This window comes from Eptesicus fuscus, chromosome 2, assembly GCF_027574615.1.
Source record: "Eptesicus fuscus isolate TK198812 chromosome 2, DD_ASM_mEF_20220401, whole genome shotgun sequence".
Taxonomy (NCBI): Eukaryota; Metazoa; Chordata; class Mammalia; order Chiroptera; family Vespertilionidae; genus Eptesicus; species Eptesicus fuscus.
Genome location: NC_072474.1, coordinates 46518344 through 46540284, shown reverse-complemented (window position 1 = coordinate 46540284; position 21941 = coordinate 46518344). Strand labels below are relative to the sequence as shown.

At 44.1% G+C, this 21941-nt stretch overlaps 1 protein-coding gene across 1 annotated transcript in view; it reads right to left on the bottom strand.

The window, feature by feature from the left end:
* Positions 1-220: 220 nt before the first annotated feature.
* BDH2 (3-hydroxybutyrate dehydrogenase 2) overlaps positions 221-21941 on the bottom strand; it is a 29740-nt gene continuing 8019 nt past the window's right edge. Inside the window, exons 5-10 of the mRNA XM_054723079.1 lie at positions 20116-20224; positions 15343-15403; positions 13729-13842; positions 10313-10371; positions 9647-9739; positions 221-436 (exon numbers count right to left, since the gene is read on the bottom strand). Coding sequence (XP_054579054.1) covers positions 383-436; positions 9647-9739; positions 10313-10371; positions 13729-13842; positions 15343-15403; positions 20116-20224 — 490 coding nt within the window. The 3' untranslated portion in view covers positions 221-382. The remainder of the gene's footprint in view (positions 437-9646; positions 9740-10312; positions 10372-13728; positions 13843-15342; positions 15404-20115; positions 20225-21941) is intronic.

Here is a 21941-nt window from a genome sequence, read left to right as displayed (position 1 = left end):
TGCAGAACTATACAAAAATATTTGAATGTTGGAAAATAGAGTAGAGGTAAAATAGAAATGAATACCTTTTCTTAAAAAAAAAAGACCTTCCTTTTTTCTTCATATTCACATTTTACTTTATATGCTTAGAATTGGGGTTTATCGTTAAAACTATTTATTTGCAGTGAGTTCCTTATCTTGGATGTCATCTACAATGAATGTAGAAGAGATTAGAGAGTGATTAACATATTTAAAGAACCAGCCGCACAAACAATGACATCATTACAAAGGCCTTGTTTTCATTCCTGTGCCATTAGCAAGAAAGACGTGATGGGTGAGTACTCTTCAGAACCAGGTCCACAGTGTACAGGAAGGGCCTCCTCCCAGCAAGGAGAGCCTGAAGTCACAGGCTCCAGCCTCCATCGATGATGATGGGGTTACCTGTTACGTAGGCAGACTGCAGGGATGAACACAAGGAGACAGAACAATTAACCAGGTGCCACACAGGTGGTGTTTTTCCCAATTCATCTATGACTGATGTAGCTAAACAATTTACTCTCAGAGTAAAGGGAGCACTCAACAAAGAGAATTCACGAAAGTCTGAATTAAATTTTGGGATGATTTAACATTGCTGTGTTCTTGTGGTCGGGCCTCTGGCTGCTGTTTCAGCATATGTCACATTCTAAGCAGGTCTATGAGGTGTTTGGTCTCACAATCAGAAAATTAAGAAGTTAGGTGGCAGCCCTGGCTGGTGTTTCTCAGTGGTTGGAGTGTTGGCCCAAGCACTAAAGGATTACAGGTTCGAATCCCAGTCAAGAGTTATGGATTCGATCCCCGGCTCCAGTCAGAGGCATGTGCGGGAGGCAATCAACCAATGTATCTCTCTCACATTGATGTCTGTCTGTCTGTCTCTTTCTCTCCCCCATCTCCCTCTCCCTTTCCCCTCTCTCTAAAAATCAATGGGGAAAATATACTTGGGTGAGGATTAACAAAAACAAAAATAAAAGTTAGATGACATATAGTCATTCCTGAAATTAGGATAAAATCTAGGCTAGAACATTACATTTGCATTTCAAAACTCAGAACTATTCTAAATGAGCTGAGTTTTGTGCCAGTGATAAACTTTTGAATATAATCAGGTATGTCGGTCATAAAGTGGTCATGTCAATTACCAAACAAAAAATTTTTAAAAAGATATTGTATTGAAGCATCCATCTTATATAAAAACTGCTGTTTGAAATTTTAACCCTGCTATTTGACTTCTGTAAATGCTTGCTTGCTTGCTTGCTTAAATAATAAGGAAAATAAGACTATTCCCACTTCAGAGAGGCCATTAAACCTTCCCCGGACGAAATTATCAGTGCTGGTACCAGGCCAGGCCTCTGGTTGAGGTCTCAAGGCCCCAGCACATAGGGGCTCTTTAAGAACTTGCAGAGGAGGCCGGAAACACCCCATATTTGGGAGACAAAGAAGGTAAAAACATATAAATAGGGAAAATTCCTCCATGTTGGGGCCCAGAATTTGAGAGACATTTTCCTCTGGACCCGCACGTAATAAATGTAACTCCATCTCTCTAAGTATTACTTGGTTCTTCTCTGGTTTTCTGTAACATTATTGATTCCCTGAACTGGGGAACAACTGTGCTTGGCCTTTTGGCCTCTGGTGAATGGGCCAGGTTTGGGGCCTGGGGAAGCTGGATAGGCCTCCGGGAGGTTCCATTCTGCTGATTTTAGCAGAATTGAACCAGGGGACTCCGGGAGCTCCCGGGCCTCAATCCAGGACCTGGCCGGCATCTGGAGAGAGTGAACGGACACTTCTAGACCTGTCGACAGAATCAGTAAGGAAGGGGCCCTGTCAGTTCAGCCCACTCCAAGTGAGTGGAAGGGGGAGCTTGATCACCTCCCAGAGGCCATAGAGCTTCCTCAGGCAAATTAATCAGGAGTCAGGAATCAGGTGACTGTTTAAACTCTGGGTAAATAGCTGGTAGGAGTAAAAAAACTCAGACTGTTTGGTGTATAAATGTAAATGTAAGAGTCTGTGTGAAGTGAAAGCTACTTTGTGCTGTCTGGCTATACACATGAGAGTATTTGTTATCTCTTTCTATTGTTGAATTTGTTTAAAGATAGGGCGGACCTGCTGTGATGGTCTGCAAACGTCTTAAGCAGAGCTGCTGAGTTATTTTTCTCAGAGATGTTTGCTCTCTATAACAGCGGAAGGGAATCAGCCCATTTAGCAAATAAAAATTTCTCTCTATGTTTGTATAAGTAAGGGTTTCAGTTTGCTCTAATTTGTGAATTTGCTGTATTAAATTGAAATTTTAAAATCATAGGGTTAATTTAAAGGTATAAATTTGTGATATTTCAAAGAACAAAGAACTTTTATTTATGGCTTTCTTATCTTTTTCGGTGGTCAGAGACTTCCAGGGGCAGGGCTTACAGCTCTGCAGGGCCGAGAGATTTACAGGCCCTGTCCCTGCCTGTGACATCATAGTCCAACTGAGGGGAACTAAGGCTGAAGTTATTATTAACTGTCTATGGACCCCTTTAACCCTGGCTGTGTGTTTTGTTTAACTTACTGTTTTCAGTTATTAGGATCCTCATAGAGGACATAACCTGGTCTTTCCCTTCCTCTCTCATCCTGATTCTGATAGCATCTGTAACTGGATTAAAGATCTTTTCTTTCAGGAGGCCATCCAGGCTTTCAGTTCGCAAGAAATCTTCCTACACACCCTTATCCTCCTCCGCTATCTTTCCAGGCTGACTAAGAGTCATTTTTCTCCACAGGTCAGACCCCAGCCTCCAGGAGGGAGGATTACTACAGTGGTAGTCTGTAGTTTTCTCCGAAACTCCCACTGTTTCTATTTCTCCCCTCTGTAGGAATTGTCTCCCTCTGACTCACAATAGGAAAGGGAGACAAGCAACTGGACTGGGGAATGGGAATGGTCGGAGAAATCTGCGGGGGCCTGAAGCGTCGGGGGCCAAACATGGCGGGGATCTCCCTTTTCCGTGTCCTGCACGGAAAGAGAGATGAACGAACCGGTTCTAAGTGGAGGCGGCCAGGGATTGAGAAATAATAGAAATAAAGAAAACAAGACGCAGAAATAGATTCATGAAGCTGGGGCTGGGTGGGACGCCATCTTTCCTCTCTGATGGAGAGGCAGCATGACGACGACGACCCTGAGCCACCCAGCAGGTTTATTTTATATCCCCAAAATCCAGGAAGTAACACCAAAACTTAGGATCAAAGGAGCTTATTTGCATTCTTAACTAGGCCCTAGCATTACTGGATTTACATATCTAGACCCGCCCCTGCTGACACCTGGGCTGCTATGAAGTCAGAACTGATTAACATGTCCAGCCTCATTGGGGAAGCATGTTCCCAGGGCTTGACTCGGCCTAAGCCCTGAGTTCAGCTGACGATGATTAAGGAAATGCCCAGGTGCCTCTCAGGCGGCCCTCTACAGAAATCAAGAGTGGTAAAAGATAAAGATTTAAGGTCCTCTAGGAGTCTAGGGGCTTAGAGTAAAAATCCATGAGGGAAAACAACGGTTACAGAAAGAAAAAAAGTATCCTTAAATGTAAAAAGCCTAAATATACAGGATCTCAGACCATGTGCCTTGTTTCAGGACAGAGTAAATGGTTAATGCAGAAAAAGTGGGGTCGGGGGTGGGGAGGTTGGCAGTTAATTATGAAGCAGGGAGAGATGGGTTTTTGTTGATTTTTACTGGCTGCAGACCGCTCTGCTGGCATAGGGGTATGGTCCAGGAGTCTTATCAGAACTTCACTAGATTCAAGGTCACAAGTTTTCTGCAATCATAATTAATCTAGCTGCCCTGGTGATTTAAAACTGGTTGATAGGCAGACTCAGCTCCCAAGAGCCAGATGAAAGAAGGGGGTGAGGGGGGCTGGATGCCTGAGCTGCCTGCAGTGGCCCTGGAAGAAGCCGCAGCAGCGAGAAAAGCAGAGGACAGCTGACATTTACCTGACACTAGAGCTGCCCCGCTGCTGCCCAGTGAGCAATGAGTGTTTTACAACAAGCAATACAAGACTTAGGCCTTTGGCTTGTTGGCTGCAGCAGTTAAACCAGAAGCCAGTGACTGCTACTGGCCTTCCGGCAGCCCCAGGAATAGAGCATCAGGCCCGGCATCTGTAAGAGCAGCAGATACAGCTAGTGGAAGCTCCCTGTTTGCAAATGTACTGAAAGGGTTCAGTACCTGTTGCTGCTGGAAGAGGAGGGGCTGAGATCCCCTGCCAGTGCACTCCCTTGGGAGAGGCCTGGTCGATGCTCTGCCACAAAGGGGACTGGCGGGAAGACAAGGGGCCTAATACCCAAGCCACTGCCACACAAGTGCTTTGCAATATGCAAAGCTGTTTCTAACTGCAACTCTGGCTGTTTTGGACTGGCAGCTTAAAGTCAAAGAGCAAAGGAAAGCCACTCTTCCTGGACCGGGGAGCCTTCAGGACTTTGAGATTCTCCAAGAGAGGAGGAGTCTGACTGAGGGATGGCAGAGACCCTGTTGGGTTGGAAGGACCTAAGGCCACATGTTAAACTTATAAATTATGGCTTTCTAGGCAGATGTCCAAGCCCAGATATGTAGGAGTTAAGCTGCCTGTTTACAGCAAAACAACCTTCTCCCATGCCAGAATAAATTTTAGGGAAATTAGACAGGCTGTGTTTGTGGCTAGAAAGAAGAACTGGCCACCATGCACAGCCCTGACAGTGACCTGCAGAAAACTGTATAATAGACTTAAATGATGCCTGCATCTTCATGGACATGACTCCAGAAAGACAAGAACAATTTTGCTTTGTGTGGGAAGGTCAAGAATAGACTTTAGTCACCTCCCTAAGGTATTTGTATAGCCCTACCATGTGTCATATATGGTAGCAGAAGATTTGGCTACCTAAGGTGGCCACAGTGCCAATATTGTACTTCATTGTGTTACATTAACCTTATGACAGAGTTGAATGCAGTTGCCAAAAGGGCAGGTGCCCAAATGGGCAAGGAAAATACCCATCTGGTTTTGGTCTCTATTAAAAGACAGTTGGCAGCCTGTATACTGTCTTGCAGGCCTGTGTGACCATGCCCATGTCAGGTGTGGCACAAACCTCAACTTTAGGAAACTGGGGAAGGCCTGTTTAGAACAGAGGGAAGTGGTGAGTACCAGCTCTTTGTTACAGGAATTACAGACCCCATGAGGTCCTGTGACATGTAAGACCCTGTAAAGGAATAAAGCTCCCTTAGTCCTTTCTGAGAGGGCGTGTCACCCCTCCCAGAGACCATATAAAATTTTAAGGACAAGTCAAGTAGGGGGAACCCTACTACAAGGACAGCTATAATTGTCTACTTGAATATAAACACAGTTTGAATTCTTCCTTGTCATTTGAAGACAGTTATATTACTCTGAAGAATCCATAGAAAGGACTGACAAGGAAAATCAGAAGATCTTAAAGCAGGTCAGTATATTTTTCTCCTTATATAATTCCTCTGAAATTTGGCAATGCTTAATAAATCATGGCAATACATTTCTTTGCATAAATTCAATAAGACCGGTTTCTAATAGTGGTTTTATTGACTGGAAACTTGGACTGGAGTATCATGTTTTAAAGAGCCCTGTCTGAACTCTGAAGACTTGAAGCCAATAAGAGTGCCAAGGAAAAGCCTGGTATCCTGCTTGGTAGCCCTGAAAATGGCTGGCACTGGAGCGTCAGGCCCATGCCCTACCATCACTGACAGTTGGTCAGAGTAGAAGGGGAGCAATAAGGATGCCTCTGCGTCCCTGCGGAACCCCCATGCACTCTAGGCCGCGACTAGTAGAAGGGCTACTGAAATGGGTCTTAAAACCTAGGGCATGGGCCCAGGTGGAGCTGCTGCGGGTGAGGGATTCACCTAACTCAGCAGATACTGCAGGCAGGCTGGACGGCAGCTGGATGGCTTGGCTTCCTGGCCCTATGGGGCACAATAAGTTTCAATCATGAAATTCCGGCAAAGGTAGTCGGTTACCATTCTTGTTGTGTTTATGCAAACAATCAGGCCAAATTAAATACAATAGGTAAATTGGTCTTGATCTGGCTCTTTTGATAAACAAAGAGGTAATTTTGAGGAGAAAAATTCTATTTCAATAGAGGTTATTAAAACTGAAATGCTTTCTTTCCCTTCCATTGGACCATTTGTTACAGTTTGTCTCTGCCAGGTCACAAGCCCACCTCCTCCTGTGTCCAGGCCTCATCATCCCTCTGACAGAGAGCAAGGATCTCTTGGCTATGAGAGAAAACTTCATCCCTCCTCAGGAAGAAGCAGCTACAGAAGAAATTCAATGTCCATTTTCCCTAAAATAATTCAGAGCCAGGATCCTTGAGGTAATATATTAGGCAGTTAGACAGACATGAGCAGAGCAAGGACGATGGGCCAACTAGCACTACAGGATGTAACTAAGTCTTCCACCTCTACGTATGTGAGACAAGGGGCATAGGCAAAGAGGTACTCACCCAAAGTCTTAGCCCTTAGAAAAGGCTGGTAGCCTATTTGTCCAAAAGACTTGACCCCTTTGCATTTGGGTGTCCTACTTGCCTCTGGGCAGTGGCAGCCACAGCTATGCTTATCAAAAAAGCAAATAAGTTAACTCTACAGCAGTAACTAATCCTAACTGCCCAACATGAGGTGGAGGCTTTACTCCGGAACACACTAGAGCACTGTATGTCAAACCCTCGAGTCACCCAGTTTCAGGCTCTCTGGTAGACAAAAGAAAAATCAGTAACAATTTATACTGATAGCTGGTACACATTTACAATGGCTCACGTACATAGTGCTATTTACAAGGTAAGGGGTCTCCACAGAAGCAAGAGGGAACCAGGCCACAGATGAAGCTGCCTGGGAGGCTGCCCTAAAACCAGTGGGGCCTCTACAGATTCTAGGGACTCTTCCAGATGCTGATCTACCCAATCTAGAAAAGCTGAAATCCATAACCAGTCTTTATTCAAGTTCTTACAGGCTTTACAGTCCACCCAGGAAGCAACCCAGAAGCACATCTGAGATGCTCTGCCTGTACCAACTTCTGATCTAGTTCATCCCTTCCACCCTGGTGACTCTGTTTGGGTAAAGAAACTTGCCACCTAAGGACTGACTCCTACCTGGAAAGGACTACCTCCACGGCAGTCAAGGTCAACGGAATCCCAACGTGGCTTCATCACACCTGGCTTAAGACAGCCCAGAAAAAATAAAGAGTCCAGGACTTTTCAGACTCTCTAAAGATTACTCCTGGCCCTCGTTCCGGGCCCTTATCTCATAAGCAGGCCCACTAACTTTATTATGCAGAAAATTAAGATTATAGTCCTCAGGGGTAAATATAACTCCCTCCCTGACAATGACCAAGAGTCAATGATTTGACTCATGTACATAAAACCAGTGGGGAATGAAGCATCCATCTTATATAAAAACTACTGTTTGAAATTTTAACCCTGCTATTTGACTTCTGTAAATGCTTGCTTGCTTGCTTGCTTAAATAATAAGGAAAATAAGACTACTCCCACTTCAGAGAGGCCATTAAACCTTCCCTGGATGAAGTTATCAGTGCTGGCACCAGGCCAGGCCTTTGGTTGAGGTCTCAAGGCCCCAGCACATAGGGGCTCTTTAAGAACTTGCAAAGGGGGCCGGAAACACCCCATATTTGGGAGACAAAGAAGGTAAAAACATATAAATAGGGAAAATTCCTCCATGTTGGGGCCCAGAATTTGAGAGACATTTTCCTCTGGACCCGCGCGTAATAAATGTAACTCCATCTCTCTAAGTATTGCTTGGTTCTTCTCTGGTTTTCTATAACATAGTATAGTTGATCAATATATAAAGGCAATTCCAGGAACTGAAGCAGACTAAATATATTTGAAAAATTTCAATAAAGATACTGAATTATTATAATCTATTAAACTATGAAAAATTTGATGCTAGTTTTAGATACAAATCTGTGCTAAAGGAGTTAAAACAAATAATTTTTTTCCATAGAATTTTTCACTTTCCAAATTATGAAAGGTAAAATGATTTCTTGTGGTAGAGGTTTAAAAAATCTCTTTTAACTTAAACATAGATAATAAAGATTAAAATCTGTGTTGTTTTTTTTTAATTTACCTAAAGCCTAAGACAGTGGAAGAAGGAAGAAGAAAATACACGAGTACAGAAATTTTTAAAGTTTATTCTATGAAAACTGATCATATAATGTAGATAAACTAATAGGGATACTAATCACTTTACCAAAAAATGACGCCCTCCTTCCCCAAGTATTTTTATAAGGCAAGCACTCTGTTACACATCCGTACTCCTCTGGACCCCTTTAAAAAGCGAAAGGTCCTTTTGTTGCACGTTTCAAGCCAGAACATTTCCAAATATGTGGTAACCTAAACTCTGGATAAACAAGGGCAACTTAACTAATCAGCTGTACCCCCAAATCAAATGGGTTCTTCCGAAGACATGCATTCAGGCAAATCACCAAGGCTAACATACTTGCTTCATTAGTATTTTGTCTAGCAAGTTCCCCAAATAGTTCCAAGAAGTAGTAACTGCTCTGTCACCTGTATTGGTCAGATTCAAATCCTGTATTGGTCATATTCACCAACCACCTGGTGTGCCACACCACGTTCCTGTAAAGAGGAACTAACTGATGAGTAACACACCTCCTCACTCCTGCCTATGCACTTCCTTATCCCTATTTCTCTCTCTTTTTAAAAAAAAATAAATATTTTATTGATTTTTTTACAGAGAGGAAAGGAGAGGGATAGAGAGCTAGAAACATCGATGAGAGAGAAACATCGATCAGTTGCCTCCTGCATATCCCCGATAGGGGATGTGCCCACAACCAAGATACATGCCCTTGACCGGAATCAAACCCGGGACCCTTCAGTCCGCAGGCCGGTGCTCTATCCACTGAGCCAAACTGGTCAGGGCTATCCCAGTCTCTTTTCATACATTGTAGTGCCCTGGTCATGTTACATTCAAAGCCGTAAGACAGAGAGGGATGTTCCTGTGCTCTACACCTTGTAAATACAGTTTCTGCTTTTGCAGAAGGATGCCATTTAAAAACAGACAATAGCTGTTAAAGAAGAAACTGGTTCCTAAGTAGGTGCGAAGTGGAAAGAGACAGAATTAGGAACTCCCATACATGATGACAAGTACAAATTCATAGGAAAAAAGAGCCAGGGAGAGTCTGCTAAATAAAGGCATCAGTAAAACTAAAAACACCAATTTTGTGCTTGCCACATGCAATTAAATCTGATGAACCTCCTCCCTGCTTCACCTGAAGCGCTCAGAATTTTGGAGGCTCATTTGTTTGACTCACACTTAACCAGGGTTTCCCCAATTGCAATCTTTGAAAGCAACTGTCTGTTTAAAAGTTGGGCGATTTTTTTTTTCACTCCTCTATTTCATTTACTACAAGATTTAGTAACATGTAAAGCTGAATGAAGAAAAGTCGGCAGCTCAGATCAAAGTGGCCTTTCTTTGAGCAAATTAAATCAGAATGGATCCCTATCCAGTAACTGCAGCACCTTAGCATGTGTATGCCCATTACTCTCTAAGTCAGCGCATATATATATATATATATATATATATATATATATATATTAGCAAATATTAGCCAAGTATGGTTAAGATAATGAACCCCCTGCGAAGAACAGTGCTTACTTCATCAGAAGCCAAATACACACACAGCAGGGCTATTTCTTCTGCAGTTGCAAACCTTCCAGTCTTCTGTCTCTTCAGAAAGTCGCTCAGTGCCTGTGACCAGAAACCATGCCAGACATCAGTGACCGGAGCTGAAGTGTGAACTCACCTGCAATTCCTCCTGGCAATCAAAGATGAATCTACAGACATACCACTGGCTTGTAGCCTTAATCATGTATGATGCATAATATGTGAGAATATCATTAATTGGGGACTAAAGCAGACCAAGCAGGGCTATGATGACTCCCTAGCTACTCAAACTATTTTGTTATTCTACAGACACTGTGACAGATCAGAAAGTTCATATTAAAGAAGGGAGCTTTGTTAAAGCTGTAGTAAAATACACTTAGTAGGATATTTGCCATCTTCACCATTACAGTTCAGTAGTGATAAGGACATTCACACTGTTGTGCAACCCATCTCCAGAGCTCTTTTCATCTTGCAGAACTGAAACTCTATACCCAGTAAACAGCAACTCCCTATGCCCCCCCCCCCACCCCCCCCCCCCCCCCCCTCTCCCGGCAACCACCATTCTATTTTCTGCTTCTACGAATTTGTCTACTCTAGGTAAGGAAGAGGGCATTTTCTAACTGGAAGATTTAAACACATTTAGGAGAGTAGATATACCTCTTCAGGATTTGGTCGGGCTTGTATTCTTTCTTGCAGAGATGGGGTATCGACCGTTCCTAAGTCAAACAGGGACATTCAGCGTGGTTAGTTACTTTAACTGAAAAAAGAAGCTGACACTTAAACTCCCTTTCCATATGATAGGACAATCAGCGAAAGCCTTCTCCACGACTTAGAATGACAATTTCACGTCTACCTGCCAGCCCTGTTATGTAGGAGGCTTATAACTTCTGAAGTAACATATCTACGACTTTTTAAAACACAGACTATATTCTTGGTGACACTAGGCAGGGACTCTGGGTGAGTCACCCAGCATTCCTAATATATTGATTTTAGTCACATGATGTTAACATGATCCTTTATGGATTTTAAGCACTTTTACATGTATTATCTCAGTTAATCCTCACAACCATCCTGAGATGTGGATACAATCATGGAAGTGCTTTCCCAGCACAAGGACCCAGACCGCCTGAAGGCCCTCAAACCACCCCTGCTGTCAGGTTCATGCCAGGGACCCCGGGGCCAAGTCTGTGCTTGTCATAGTCCCCCGTAACTTAGGTGGTTCTACATTTTCCTCGTTCTCTTGCCTATTTTCATTGGTTTCAAATTCCTCTTTTTAAGCGCTCTCATAAAAAATGTAATTTGAAATTATTTCGCTTAAAAAATGAATGACACTAAAATGTTTTAGATCCCGCTTCAGACTTTTTGTTCACTTACATAGTCTGGCAGTTCTCTTGAGAGGGCTGTTTTTTCTTCTGACTGAGAGTACTCCGGGGGACCACATGACCTTTCTAGGTCATAAGTGACTTTACAGTCATGTCTGCAGCTTCATCTTTAGACCATGCTCCTGGGAATGCCATAGATTTGATGTTTGCTTGGAAACCATTTCTTAATTTTGTCATTATATGCCATTTCTCTGGAGAGGCTGGGAATCTTCAGAATCAGCAAATCCTGGCTCTTTTTTTGTTGAACAGCCCTTCTTCCTTTAGCTCCTCTCTCTCCTCACATTTTACCGTAGGTGGGCAGCACTTTTGAACATTCCGGGTGGAAACTGCCTTTGCTAGATCACCCAGTTCATTAGGGATGTTTCCTACCTCACGTTACTGCAGGGAATAGTGTTGATAAACTTTCTGAAGCCACATACCTTGTATCAGTTTCCAAGAGTGTTTCCCTCACCTCCCTCATCAACAGCCTCCTCACAGTACAACATTCTACCAACAGTGTGCTCAAGGCCCCTAACACATTCACTGTACACTCTCTTCAAAATCCTTACAGCTTTAGCCACTTCCCTCCACCGAGGCAAATGAGCGTCAGACCCTACATGTGGCTGGTATGATGGCTGTTACACGAAAACTGTGGAGCAAGCCTATGCCTTCAGTCATTGCCACTGGATTCTGCTGTGTCCACGGCACAGACCACCACCCACGCCACAGTCTACACAAGTCCGCAGGTGAAGTGCTGTGACTGTACAACCACCAGAGTCCTCCCAGACACAACCATTCCTAGTCAGGTTTTCTCCTGTGACTGGCTCGGTGAGTCATGGCTGGTTCCTTGTTCCAGAGAGTTTGATAACATATTTTCCAGTCTCCTGAAAAGTCCATCCGCTAAAACAACCATATTTTCCAAAGCATTTTGCCATTTATTCCACTGGGTAAATAGCGCCAAGAATAGCTGTACCTAAGTTTCACCAGTATGTGTTAAAATCGTCTCACCTATATCCCCCTTTTCTTAGTGTTACCTATGTTTACCTTTTTTTTTTTTAAAATCCTTATCAGAGGATATTTTTTTCCTTTGATTCCTAGAGAGAGTGGAAGGGATAGAGAGAGAAACTTTGACGCGAGAGAGACACTTTGATTCGTTGCCTCCTGAATGCACCCTGACTGGGGCTGGGGATCAAAAGTGCAACTTAGGTATGTGCCCTTGACCAGGAATTGCACCCGTGACCCTTCAGTCCATGAGCTGACGCTCTAACCACTGAGCAACTGGCCAGAGCTATGTTTACTTTTCTAGTCCAAGAAAAATCAAGCAGAACACCGCAATCATGGAAATTCTGTAGTTTGCAGGGTATTTAGTAGTTTTCCCTCTTTAACTAATAAGTCAGTGGTTTTCAACCTGAGGGGAGACCCTGATGGATTACATCAGAATCTCCTGTGGGGCTTTCCAATCACAGGCATACCTTGTTTTATTGCGTTTCCCCTTATTGTGTTTCACACCCATTAAGCCTTTTATAAATTGAACACAAGACCCTTTGCCAGCAAAAAGATTATGACTTGCTTTATTGTGATACTGGCTTTATTGAGGTACTCGCTTTATTGCGGTGGTCTGGAACTGAATCCATGATACCTCCAAGGTATGTCTGTACCACACACACAGTTTCCCCATCACTCCCCAAATTCCAGCAGGCCCTTCAGGTTTTTAAAAGGTCCCACAGGTAACTGTGAAATTATACTTCTCCCCAACTCCTCAATAATAATTGTGAACTACTGAGTTCACAATAACCACTGTGAACTACTCTGATCCTGGACAGGCATTATTTAATTGCTTTCCAGAGAGGAAGTTAATACCTGTTCTCAGGCACCTTGCATTCATTTGGGGTAGGTGGAGCCAGGTGAAAGGGCATAGCTAATTAACCGAAACACCCACGGCTATTAAGAGAAGGGGAAGTTTTTATCAAGAAATAAGTTACTGAATGGTTTTGTTTGGGCAAATGGAATGTTCTTTCTACTAATAATGAGTTTCGCCTTTCTCCTTTCCTTCATAGGAGAGTCAGCATACTTTCTGGTAAAAAGCCAGATAGGGAATATTTTGAGCTTTGAGAAACCTTTGGTGTGCTTTAACTATCCAACTCTGCCTATAGCGTGGGAGCAGTCCTAGCCAACAAATCAGAAGGCTGTGGATGTGCTCCCATTAATCCGTATTTACACAACAGGTGGTGGCCAGATTTGGTCTGTAGGCCATCATTTGCTGACCCCTGTTATAGCCTAAAGAAAGCTGTTCATTTATGGGCCATCCAGGAGGGTCCCAGGACCCAGCAGCTCCCTGTCTTCTGGGAGGCTCTTCTCCCCTCCTTCCCGCTGTCCTGTCAGTCAGGTCTACTTTTCCTCTTTGCCCTGACAAGGTCACCCCTGGTCTGCTTCCAAGACACCATGCCCTGGCCAGTGCTGTCTCTCACCATGTGGTTTGGAACTGCCCCTTGCACATAAATAACACTAAACTCCTCGCCTCTGTGGCTTATTCCTAATGACATAGCCTCTCGTTCCCAATTATCTTAACAAGCCTAGCCCTTTCCTTTTGAACTTTTCCCGATGACAGGAGACAATAAAACACGGAGTAAACAAGCTTATGTAGATATCTTTCACAGTGGCAGCCAGGAGGTCAGATAGGACAGGTTCACAGCCCTTTAGTGTGGAACTCACCTGGACACACACAGTTGCACCTGATACCCTGCTGGATGAAGTCTGCAGCCACGGCCTTCGTGAGGCCAATCACAGCGGCCTTGGTGGTGCTGTACACACATCTGTTCACAACTCCTGGGGGAAGGGAGGGCTCAGCAATGGAAGGAACAAAAAACACAGCCTCCTTTAGAAACGGAGCACAAGTGTCCCCAGCAGCCATGGTCATGCTTCCCTCACCCCACCCTTTTAAAAAATTGTCAGGTTTTCTCCCTTAATAGGGCTAGTTTCTGAGAGGGGGAAAATACTATCTTTATTGGCACAATTCAGCTGAGACTTAGGTGTTGACAAGCTGCACTTAAGTGACTAGAGTGGTTTTCGTTTCTCATCATCAGTTGGTAGACCCCTTTGGCAGATTCCAAAAGAGAGTCAGGGTAAAGAAAAGAAAAGAAAACAAAACCAAGAGGTCCAGGCATGTCTTTGCATTCCTCGCTTGTGTAGGTTTAAGGTATGCATCCTTGCAAAGAGAAGGATGCTATCTCAGCAGCAGCTATTTCATTTTAAACCTGCAAACCCATCTGTGCCAGACTGTGGCCTTATCTCCAGCTTGCTCTGCAATCCTGCTCTTCAACTTGACTCCTCATTCAGGGCCCAGATCAGCTGTCCCCGAGAATCCCTCCTCATATCCACAGGCAGTTAGCTCCCTAGTGATGGCACAGCACTTTGCACAAAGCTCTTACAATCCTCTCACACTGTGGAAGACATGAGTTTAACTGCCACCCCTTTAGGACTGTGAATTCTTCTGGTGCAGGGGCACATAGTAGGTGTTCAACACATCATTTAAAAAAACTTCATCACCTGAGGGTATGTTTTAGAGCAGTGGTTCTCAACCTTTCTAATGCCACGACCCTTTAATACAGTTCCTCATGTTGTGGTGACCCTTTAATACAGTTCCTCAACATGTGGCTCTACAGCAGCGGTTCTCAACCTGTGGGTCTGGACCCACAGGTTGAGAACTGCTAGCAGGGTCGCCTAAGACCATTGGAAAACACAGATATTTACATTACAATTCATAACAGTAACAAAATTACAGTTATGAAGTAGCAAAGAAAATAATTTTATGGTTGGGGGTCACCACAACTTGAGGAACTGTATTAAAGGGTCGCGGCATTAGAAAGGTTGAAAACCACTGTTTTAGAGAGAGGAAGGGAGAGAAACATTGATGTGGGAGAGAAACATCGATCGGTTGCCTCCCATAAGCACCCTGACCAGGAATTGAACCCGCAACCTTTCGGTGCAAAGGATGACGCTCTGACCAACTGAGCCACCCGGTCAAGACAACACATCTTTTTTGATTAATTAAATGAGGAAATGTTTCCTTCTCCCTCTTGATTTCCTTCTTCCCTCTCCTGATTTCCCATTAGAAGAGATAAAAGAAGGGCACAACAAAAAAAGTTTTATTTAATTTTATGACTGGTTCACATCTAAGGCAAAGGGACTGGAAGTTAAGGAACTTAAGACCAATTTTAAAGGCAGTTTTGAAGTGACGTGTGGCTTTTATGGGTTTTGCTGTGCTCCTCCCCTTAGCTCAGGGAGGTGAGGGGCTTTGTTCATCGTGACCCCAGGAGACAGACCTACCTTTAATGCTGGAAGCCACAGAGGACATGTTGATAATGTTGCCAGATTTCTGAGCAAGCATCTGCCAAAACAAAACAAATTTAAAAAAAATGCTACTCCGTAGGCTAAAAATACTGCCTCTTTAGAAGATGTGCATTTACTTAGGATTTGCAGATCCATCTTATTAGCTATTAACACTAAGTGCAGTTTAGCACTCTTAAGAGTCTGACCCAATCACTGCTGGGAGTTGACGCCCTGTGCTACAGCCGCTGGCTGGCGGGAACAGTTCCCAGGGGGATTACCCACCCCCTGCGGTGGCACAAGAGCATCAGCCAGACCAAGAATGAACTGAGCTGAATGGAAGGAAAAGAACGGTAATCTAATCCTTTCTGTGTGTCCTTTCTGTGGAAAGCTCTCTTCTTCATTCACCATAGTATCTGTTGAATACCTACTGTGGTCGGGCATGGTGCTAGGTCTAGGAGATGCGAAGATCAATGACAGTCCCTGCCTACAGACAGCTGCCAGTCTGCTTGGAACGGCTGATTTAATCAGCACCCAGGACAGCAGCAACCTTCACAGAGAAGTGAGGAGGGGGTGGGAAGGGACCAATCCAGGTGCGGGACACCCAGATGAGGTTCTTGAGGAAGAACTATGTGGGTTGATTTTTGAAAACCAGTGTTAGTCAGAAAGATCAAAGAGAAGGGTGTTTAAAGGAGAGAGAACCCTGTGCAGAAAGACTCCATCGAGGTACTGGGCGGCAGGGATGGGTCTGGCTGCAACGCAGGGTGTGGGAGCAGTGAGGCTCAGAAGCCAAGCGGGGTTGAATGAAGGAATTTGGACTTGACCCTGAAGGCACGGCTGTGGTGAGAAGGAAGGGTTCAGTGCAGAGGAGAGGCATGTTCAGACGTGGGGGTTTCGGAGATGACTCTGGCATCCTGGAGATGAGAGCCCTGGAAGCGGAGGTAGTGCTTCAGGAAAGGGGGATAAAGCAGAGATGCCGAGCTGCCAGTGGGTCAGAGGCAGCTGACGAAGCAAGGGCAGGACGTGGTAAATGGTTACGTGCAGTGAGGGCTGCCTCCCCACCTAGAGCTGTGAAGATCCCCTCCCTCAGAATCCCTCCACTAACGAGTGAACTCAGTGAGAGGAGGGTCTCTGGCTGTCCTGTCCTTCTAGACAGAGTACACCATAGGCCGTCAATACATTTTGATGAATCAAAATAAAGTGCAGATTACTGGGCTCTGCCCCAGACCTAATGGAATATCTAATGAAATAAGCTGCTATGAGTTACAACGTTTTCAAATGAACTTTATGTATTATAACATATATGTGTATGTTTTCAAGGTAATGCATGTATGTGCAAGGGCATGGTTGCCCATGAATGTTTTGGGGGAAGAAGCAAGAGGTGGGGAGAATTTCTGCCTCCTGCGCACTAACTTCTCACTGAAAGGAGAGGCCAGGAAAATGGCCACAAAGAAGCAGGGGAGATGGTGGACAAGAGTGGGGTGAAGAGTTAACATAACTGTCGTGGGAAATGGAAGAACCAACTAGAGAACAGAAGGAAAAACCAGTATGTCCTATATCATGAAAATCAATGAAAAGTTTCTGTTGGGGTGAGTTTCCCCAGCAGCTTTCCGACAAAGAGGTCCGGAGAAGGTGAATGACTGGATGGATCCAGGGGTGAGGCTGCAAGAGTATATGCTTCCTATGGTGCTCTTACTTCCGATTTTCATGTTTAGCTACTAATTGTATCTAAAAGGAGATTCTAAAACAACCCTAAGGCCTTGTGCTGGATGGGCTAACAGGACACAGGAGAGGTTGAGGTGAATGGCAGGGGAAAAATTTACCCCAACTTATATAATAAAGAATACCATAATGAAATGGGGTCCTCGGGAACACCCCCGGACAGTTAGTACAGCATACTCATGCTGAAAACCAAGCCTTAAAATTATTCGTTCTCATCAAATTTAGCAAATAGCATAACCCATTTTTGTTTATTCATATGTTCCAGTTTTACTGAGCTATCATTGTCTTATAGAACCCGTTTTAAATGCATATAGAATACATATAGCCCAGCTTAATACATAAAGATGGGCTATTAAGTGATTTCATTCTCCAATCTTCTGAAATGCAATAATAACTCGGGCCAAACATTAGGAGATGGTGGTGCCACCCTCTGTCACCTGTACTATCCATTCAACCCAGGTTTCTCTGCTGATCCTAGAGCCCATAGTTCTTGCCTCCTTCTATTCTGCCCTAACACCAGCTTGGTACCTGCTGTCATTGTGTGAATGCTCTTCTTGGCATCCCATGCAACCGTCCTCTCTGGCAAGGACAACTATAAAGAGAAGTGCCTGGTACATAGTAATGCTACGTAGGACTGATGTCCCTGAAACTCAGGCAGGGGCTAGAAAGATCTCTAAAGATTCCCTCTAGCTTTATCCTACTCTGACCCAGCCCTCCTGTTCCCACTGACCAGAGCTCAGCTCCTAAACTAGGCAGACGCTGGCTTCTGGATCTTCGGTGATTCTATGCCTGACCTCCACCTGGATTGACAACCTAGATACACATATTCATTCAACAAATATTTTCTAAGCACCTCTATGTGGTAGGGGATCTTCTAAGATACACTGAGTGGTTAAAACCCCCACATATCTAAGACCTACTAGAATTCTTGCCATCATGGGTTTTCTTTTCCATTCCATAGTGGACCTTGGATTCTGCGCTGACCTCCTTACAGCATTTTCAACTTGTTCTCTGCCATTTGACTGATCCCCCAGTTTTGGAATGATTTCCTGTTGTCTACCCATGAACAAACATTTCCTAGAAGTGTTCCTATGTTTTGACCATCTGACATTTCGGATCTGCCTACACTTCAATCCTGGGCTCCCCGGAAAGTTCCAACCTGGTATATGTGCACCATGGTTAATGAACAGAGAGGGTTCTAGACAATTTGGCCTGGAAAGGATTGGGTAGCCTATCACTCTCATTAAAAAAAAAAAAAAAGAAATAGATGCTAAAAGGGAACAAGTGCCATCTCCCAGCTCACGTGGTGAAATAGGGGCAGAGCTCAGGCAGTACCTGAGGTCTTCTGAGGCCGGGGGCCAGGGTCAGATTTAGTAAGTGGCACTGACTCCTGATTCCCTGTCCCATTGGGATTTTTTTTTTAAACAAATGAGTATTATTGGCTCATATGGATTATTGTTAAAATGTTTTGTGGATACAAACTCACTGTGTTTTCAATCATAGACAAACTCATTAACTTACAAGTTAGTGTTTGATATTTTCAGTTAACACTTATGTACATGTTTAAAGTTCAGCTTCAGTGCACTCACACCTGCTTCCCTCACTGACGCTTGTAAAGCTTTCCTGACAGCAGGCTGGTTTTACAAATGAGTCCCATACAGTGTGGCCGCCTTGCCCACTGTTCCCTAAGCTTTCCCCTTTACCAGAGCTTCTGCTTCTCTCCCACGTCTGACACTAACAATAAGTCTTCGAAAAATACATGCAAGGTCCAAGTAACAGATTATCCTGAACTCCAAATAAACAAAACATGCAACTTATATATTTTAAAAGTTTTCTAGTTCAACATTCCATGGATCCGACCAAAGATCCATTCTAGGCTCTCAACAAGTAGATTTAAAAAGTTCTTTTGTTACTACTAGTTAATTATTCCAATTTTCCTTTTAAAGTCCATCTGGATGCTTCCTGACATCAGACTGAATATTCAGAGCAAAGTACCTTGCCTTGTCACTGAAAAGCTCTCTCCAGCCCTGGGCAGGGCAGCATTCAGTATGTCCGTCATCTAATCCAGCTGGGCGGAGAGAAGGGATCTTCTGCATTTCTCGACGGTTCAACTTACAATCCTGAACTGGGCTGGCTCTGTACTCAGTCAATCCCTTCCATTGTCTGAGCCTGTGCTGTCTGTGACTATTGACTTATAAGCTCATTCAAGTCAGTGCTTTTCATATGTATACCTCCCTCCCCCCAGAGCACTGAGCGTGGTGCTTTCTATCAAAAGGTACTTAATGATTGTAAAATAAAATTAAGAATGTTGATGAGTTGTGAAGGCTGGAGAATTCAAGGGTAGGAAGATCACTGCCTCTTAGCATGCCACGTCTCTGACCTCTCTGGTTCCTCTGTGGCCTAGCTAAAAACAGGAGTGCTGGCAGAATACTCAGAGTACAGAAAAGCAGTGGGGTACATCCATCTTGTGGGCATGTGCCCAGACCCTGAAATTCAAGAAGGGGGCTAACTTCCAGGGTTTCTATCCTGGTTCTAACAACTTGCCAGTGACGTGACCTTGGGCAAGTTCCACAGCCTCCTGTTTAATCTCTGCACTGTGGATGTGGTAAGCTGGGGCCCACTCATTAGACTGTTCTGGCCAGTGTGCCTCCTTGCTGTCCCTCTTCAAGGAGCCCTCTCCCCAGATACCTAAGTGGGCCTCACTTCTCTTTCTTCATAGCACTTACAACCACCCACATGATGTATGTTTATTTGATTACATATTAGCCTGCCTCATGAGCTCACAATAAAATGGGACCTCCCTTACAGAGGGATTTTGTCTTGTTCTCTTCTGCACCTAGAATGGAGCCTGGCATATAGAAAGTGCTTAATATTCCTTGAATGGATGAACTCGGTGAGCTGATTTATATCAAGTGCCTTGATATAAATGTTCAATACAGGTTAGTCATTATGTCAGCTATTATCACTCTTTAGCACCTGTGGGGGTCCTTTCTAGATGCCCATGAGGAGACCTACTTATCCAGTGGGGTTTCCCCTAGCGGGTCGTCTTACTTTGGGAAGAAATGCCTTGATCATCAGGTACATGCTGCGGACGTTGAGGTTCATTGAGAAGTCCCAGTCTTTCTCTTCACAGTCCAGGATGGTTCCGTGATGCACAAAACTGGAACAGTGATTACACAATGGGGGAAATGATCAAGCATTTAAAAATATTTCTATTCAATTTCCTTTTCATTTTTATTGTAATTTATTGACTTAGACCATTGTCCCTTCCTTAACCAAGATTTTCAACATATCAAACATACTATCATGTAGTACATTAGGTTAGTAGGTATCCCAACAATATTTGAAAACAATATCCTTCTTTTAATAGAAGAAGGTGAGATTGGGGACCACCAAACATAAGAAGCTCTATACCACAGCACAGGAAACATGGAAAACAAACATAAATGAGAACATCACACCTGCCCTGACTTCCCTTTCAAGGACAACAGTGCCCTCTGGTGGCACAGATTTAACATTCTCAAGGGAAATCAAAATTGCATGGAAAACATCTCCAGACAGCAAAGTATTATCACTATGTCTAACATATGGAGTAGACAGAGTGGAACGAGCCAAAAACCTTAAAGTAACATCACTCTTTTGCAAGTCACACTTCCTTCAGGAAGCGTTGTAAAAACTGGGGTCCTAAGTGATGTCACTGTCCCCTGGACCAAAATTATGTGATTAATGATAAAATATTATTGGTGTGACTGTACTTCCAATTAAGTAGAATGACAGAAAGAACCACATGCTCTGTCTAAATACTCCTTACTTAGCTGAAAGTTTAATAAATTCTCAGAAACTAATTTTTCTAGCTGACTTTTTTTTTTTTTTTATGGCTCTGGGTATATTCTTATATGAGGGATGAGCAGGTTGTTTATAAAATAGATAATCACAAACTGCTGCTTTAACTTAATTTCCATACATTGTAACACATGATTAAACTATGGATAGATTGAGGTCCCCTCTTCCCCACCTTGCCTGGCTCTGAAACATGGTTTGGAAGAAACATCTACACCAGTGATGGCGAACCTATGACACGCGTGTCAGCACTGACACGCGTAGCCATTTCTGATGGATGAAACATTTGCTGCTCCTGAGGATGAAACATTTGCTGCTCCTGAGGATGAAACATTTGCGAAATAATGTTTTTTCCTCAAAGTGACACACTACCCGAGTTATGCTCAGTATTTTGGCGAAGTTTGACACACCAAGCTCAAAAGGTTGCCCATCACTGATCTACACTAATAAAAGAGAAACATGCAAATTGACCATCACTTTGCTACGCCCACCAGCCAATCAGGAGTGAGTATGCAAATTAACCTAACAAAGATGGCAGCAGCCCCGCCCTCCCAGCCGCTCCAGGCCTCTGGGCAGCACGCATGCAGGCATGGAGTGGCCGGGTGGGGCAGGACGTCTGCTATGAGGGGGAGGGGGAAGGGTGGAGGGAGCTACAGGAGTGGCGCTCTGCCCGGAGTGAAGACTGAAGGCGGTGGCCAGAGCGAAGGCCTGGGTCCTGGGTGCCTGAGGAAAACCGGTGCCAGCAGCCAGGGGAAGGAAGGCCTATTGCACGAATCTCTTCATGCAACAGGCCTCTAGTAAATATATATTAGACTAGAAGCCTGATGCACGAAGATTCGTGCAAGAATAGGCCTTCCTTCCCCTTGCTGCCGGCACTACCTTTGCTCTGGCCAGAGCCGCCTTTCTGCCTTCGCTCAGGCCTGGAGTCACCTTCAGCCTCTCACCTTGTCACATCAACTTGCATATTTCCTCCTTATTGGTTGTGGGCGCCACCATCTTTGTTGTGGAGTTACAGTCAATTTGCGTATTCCGTCTTT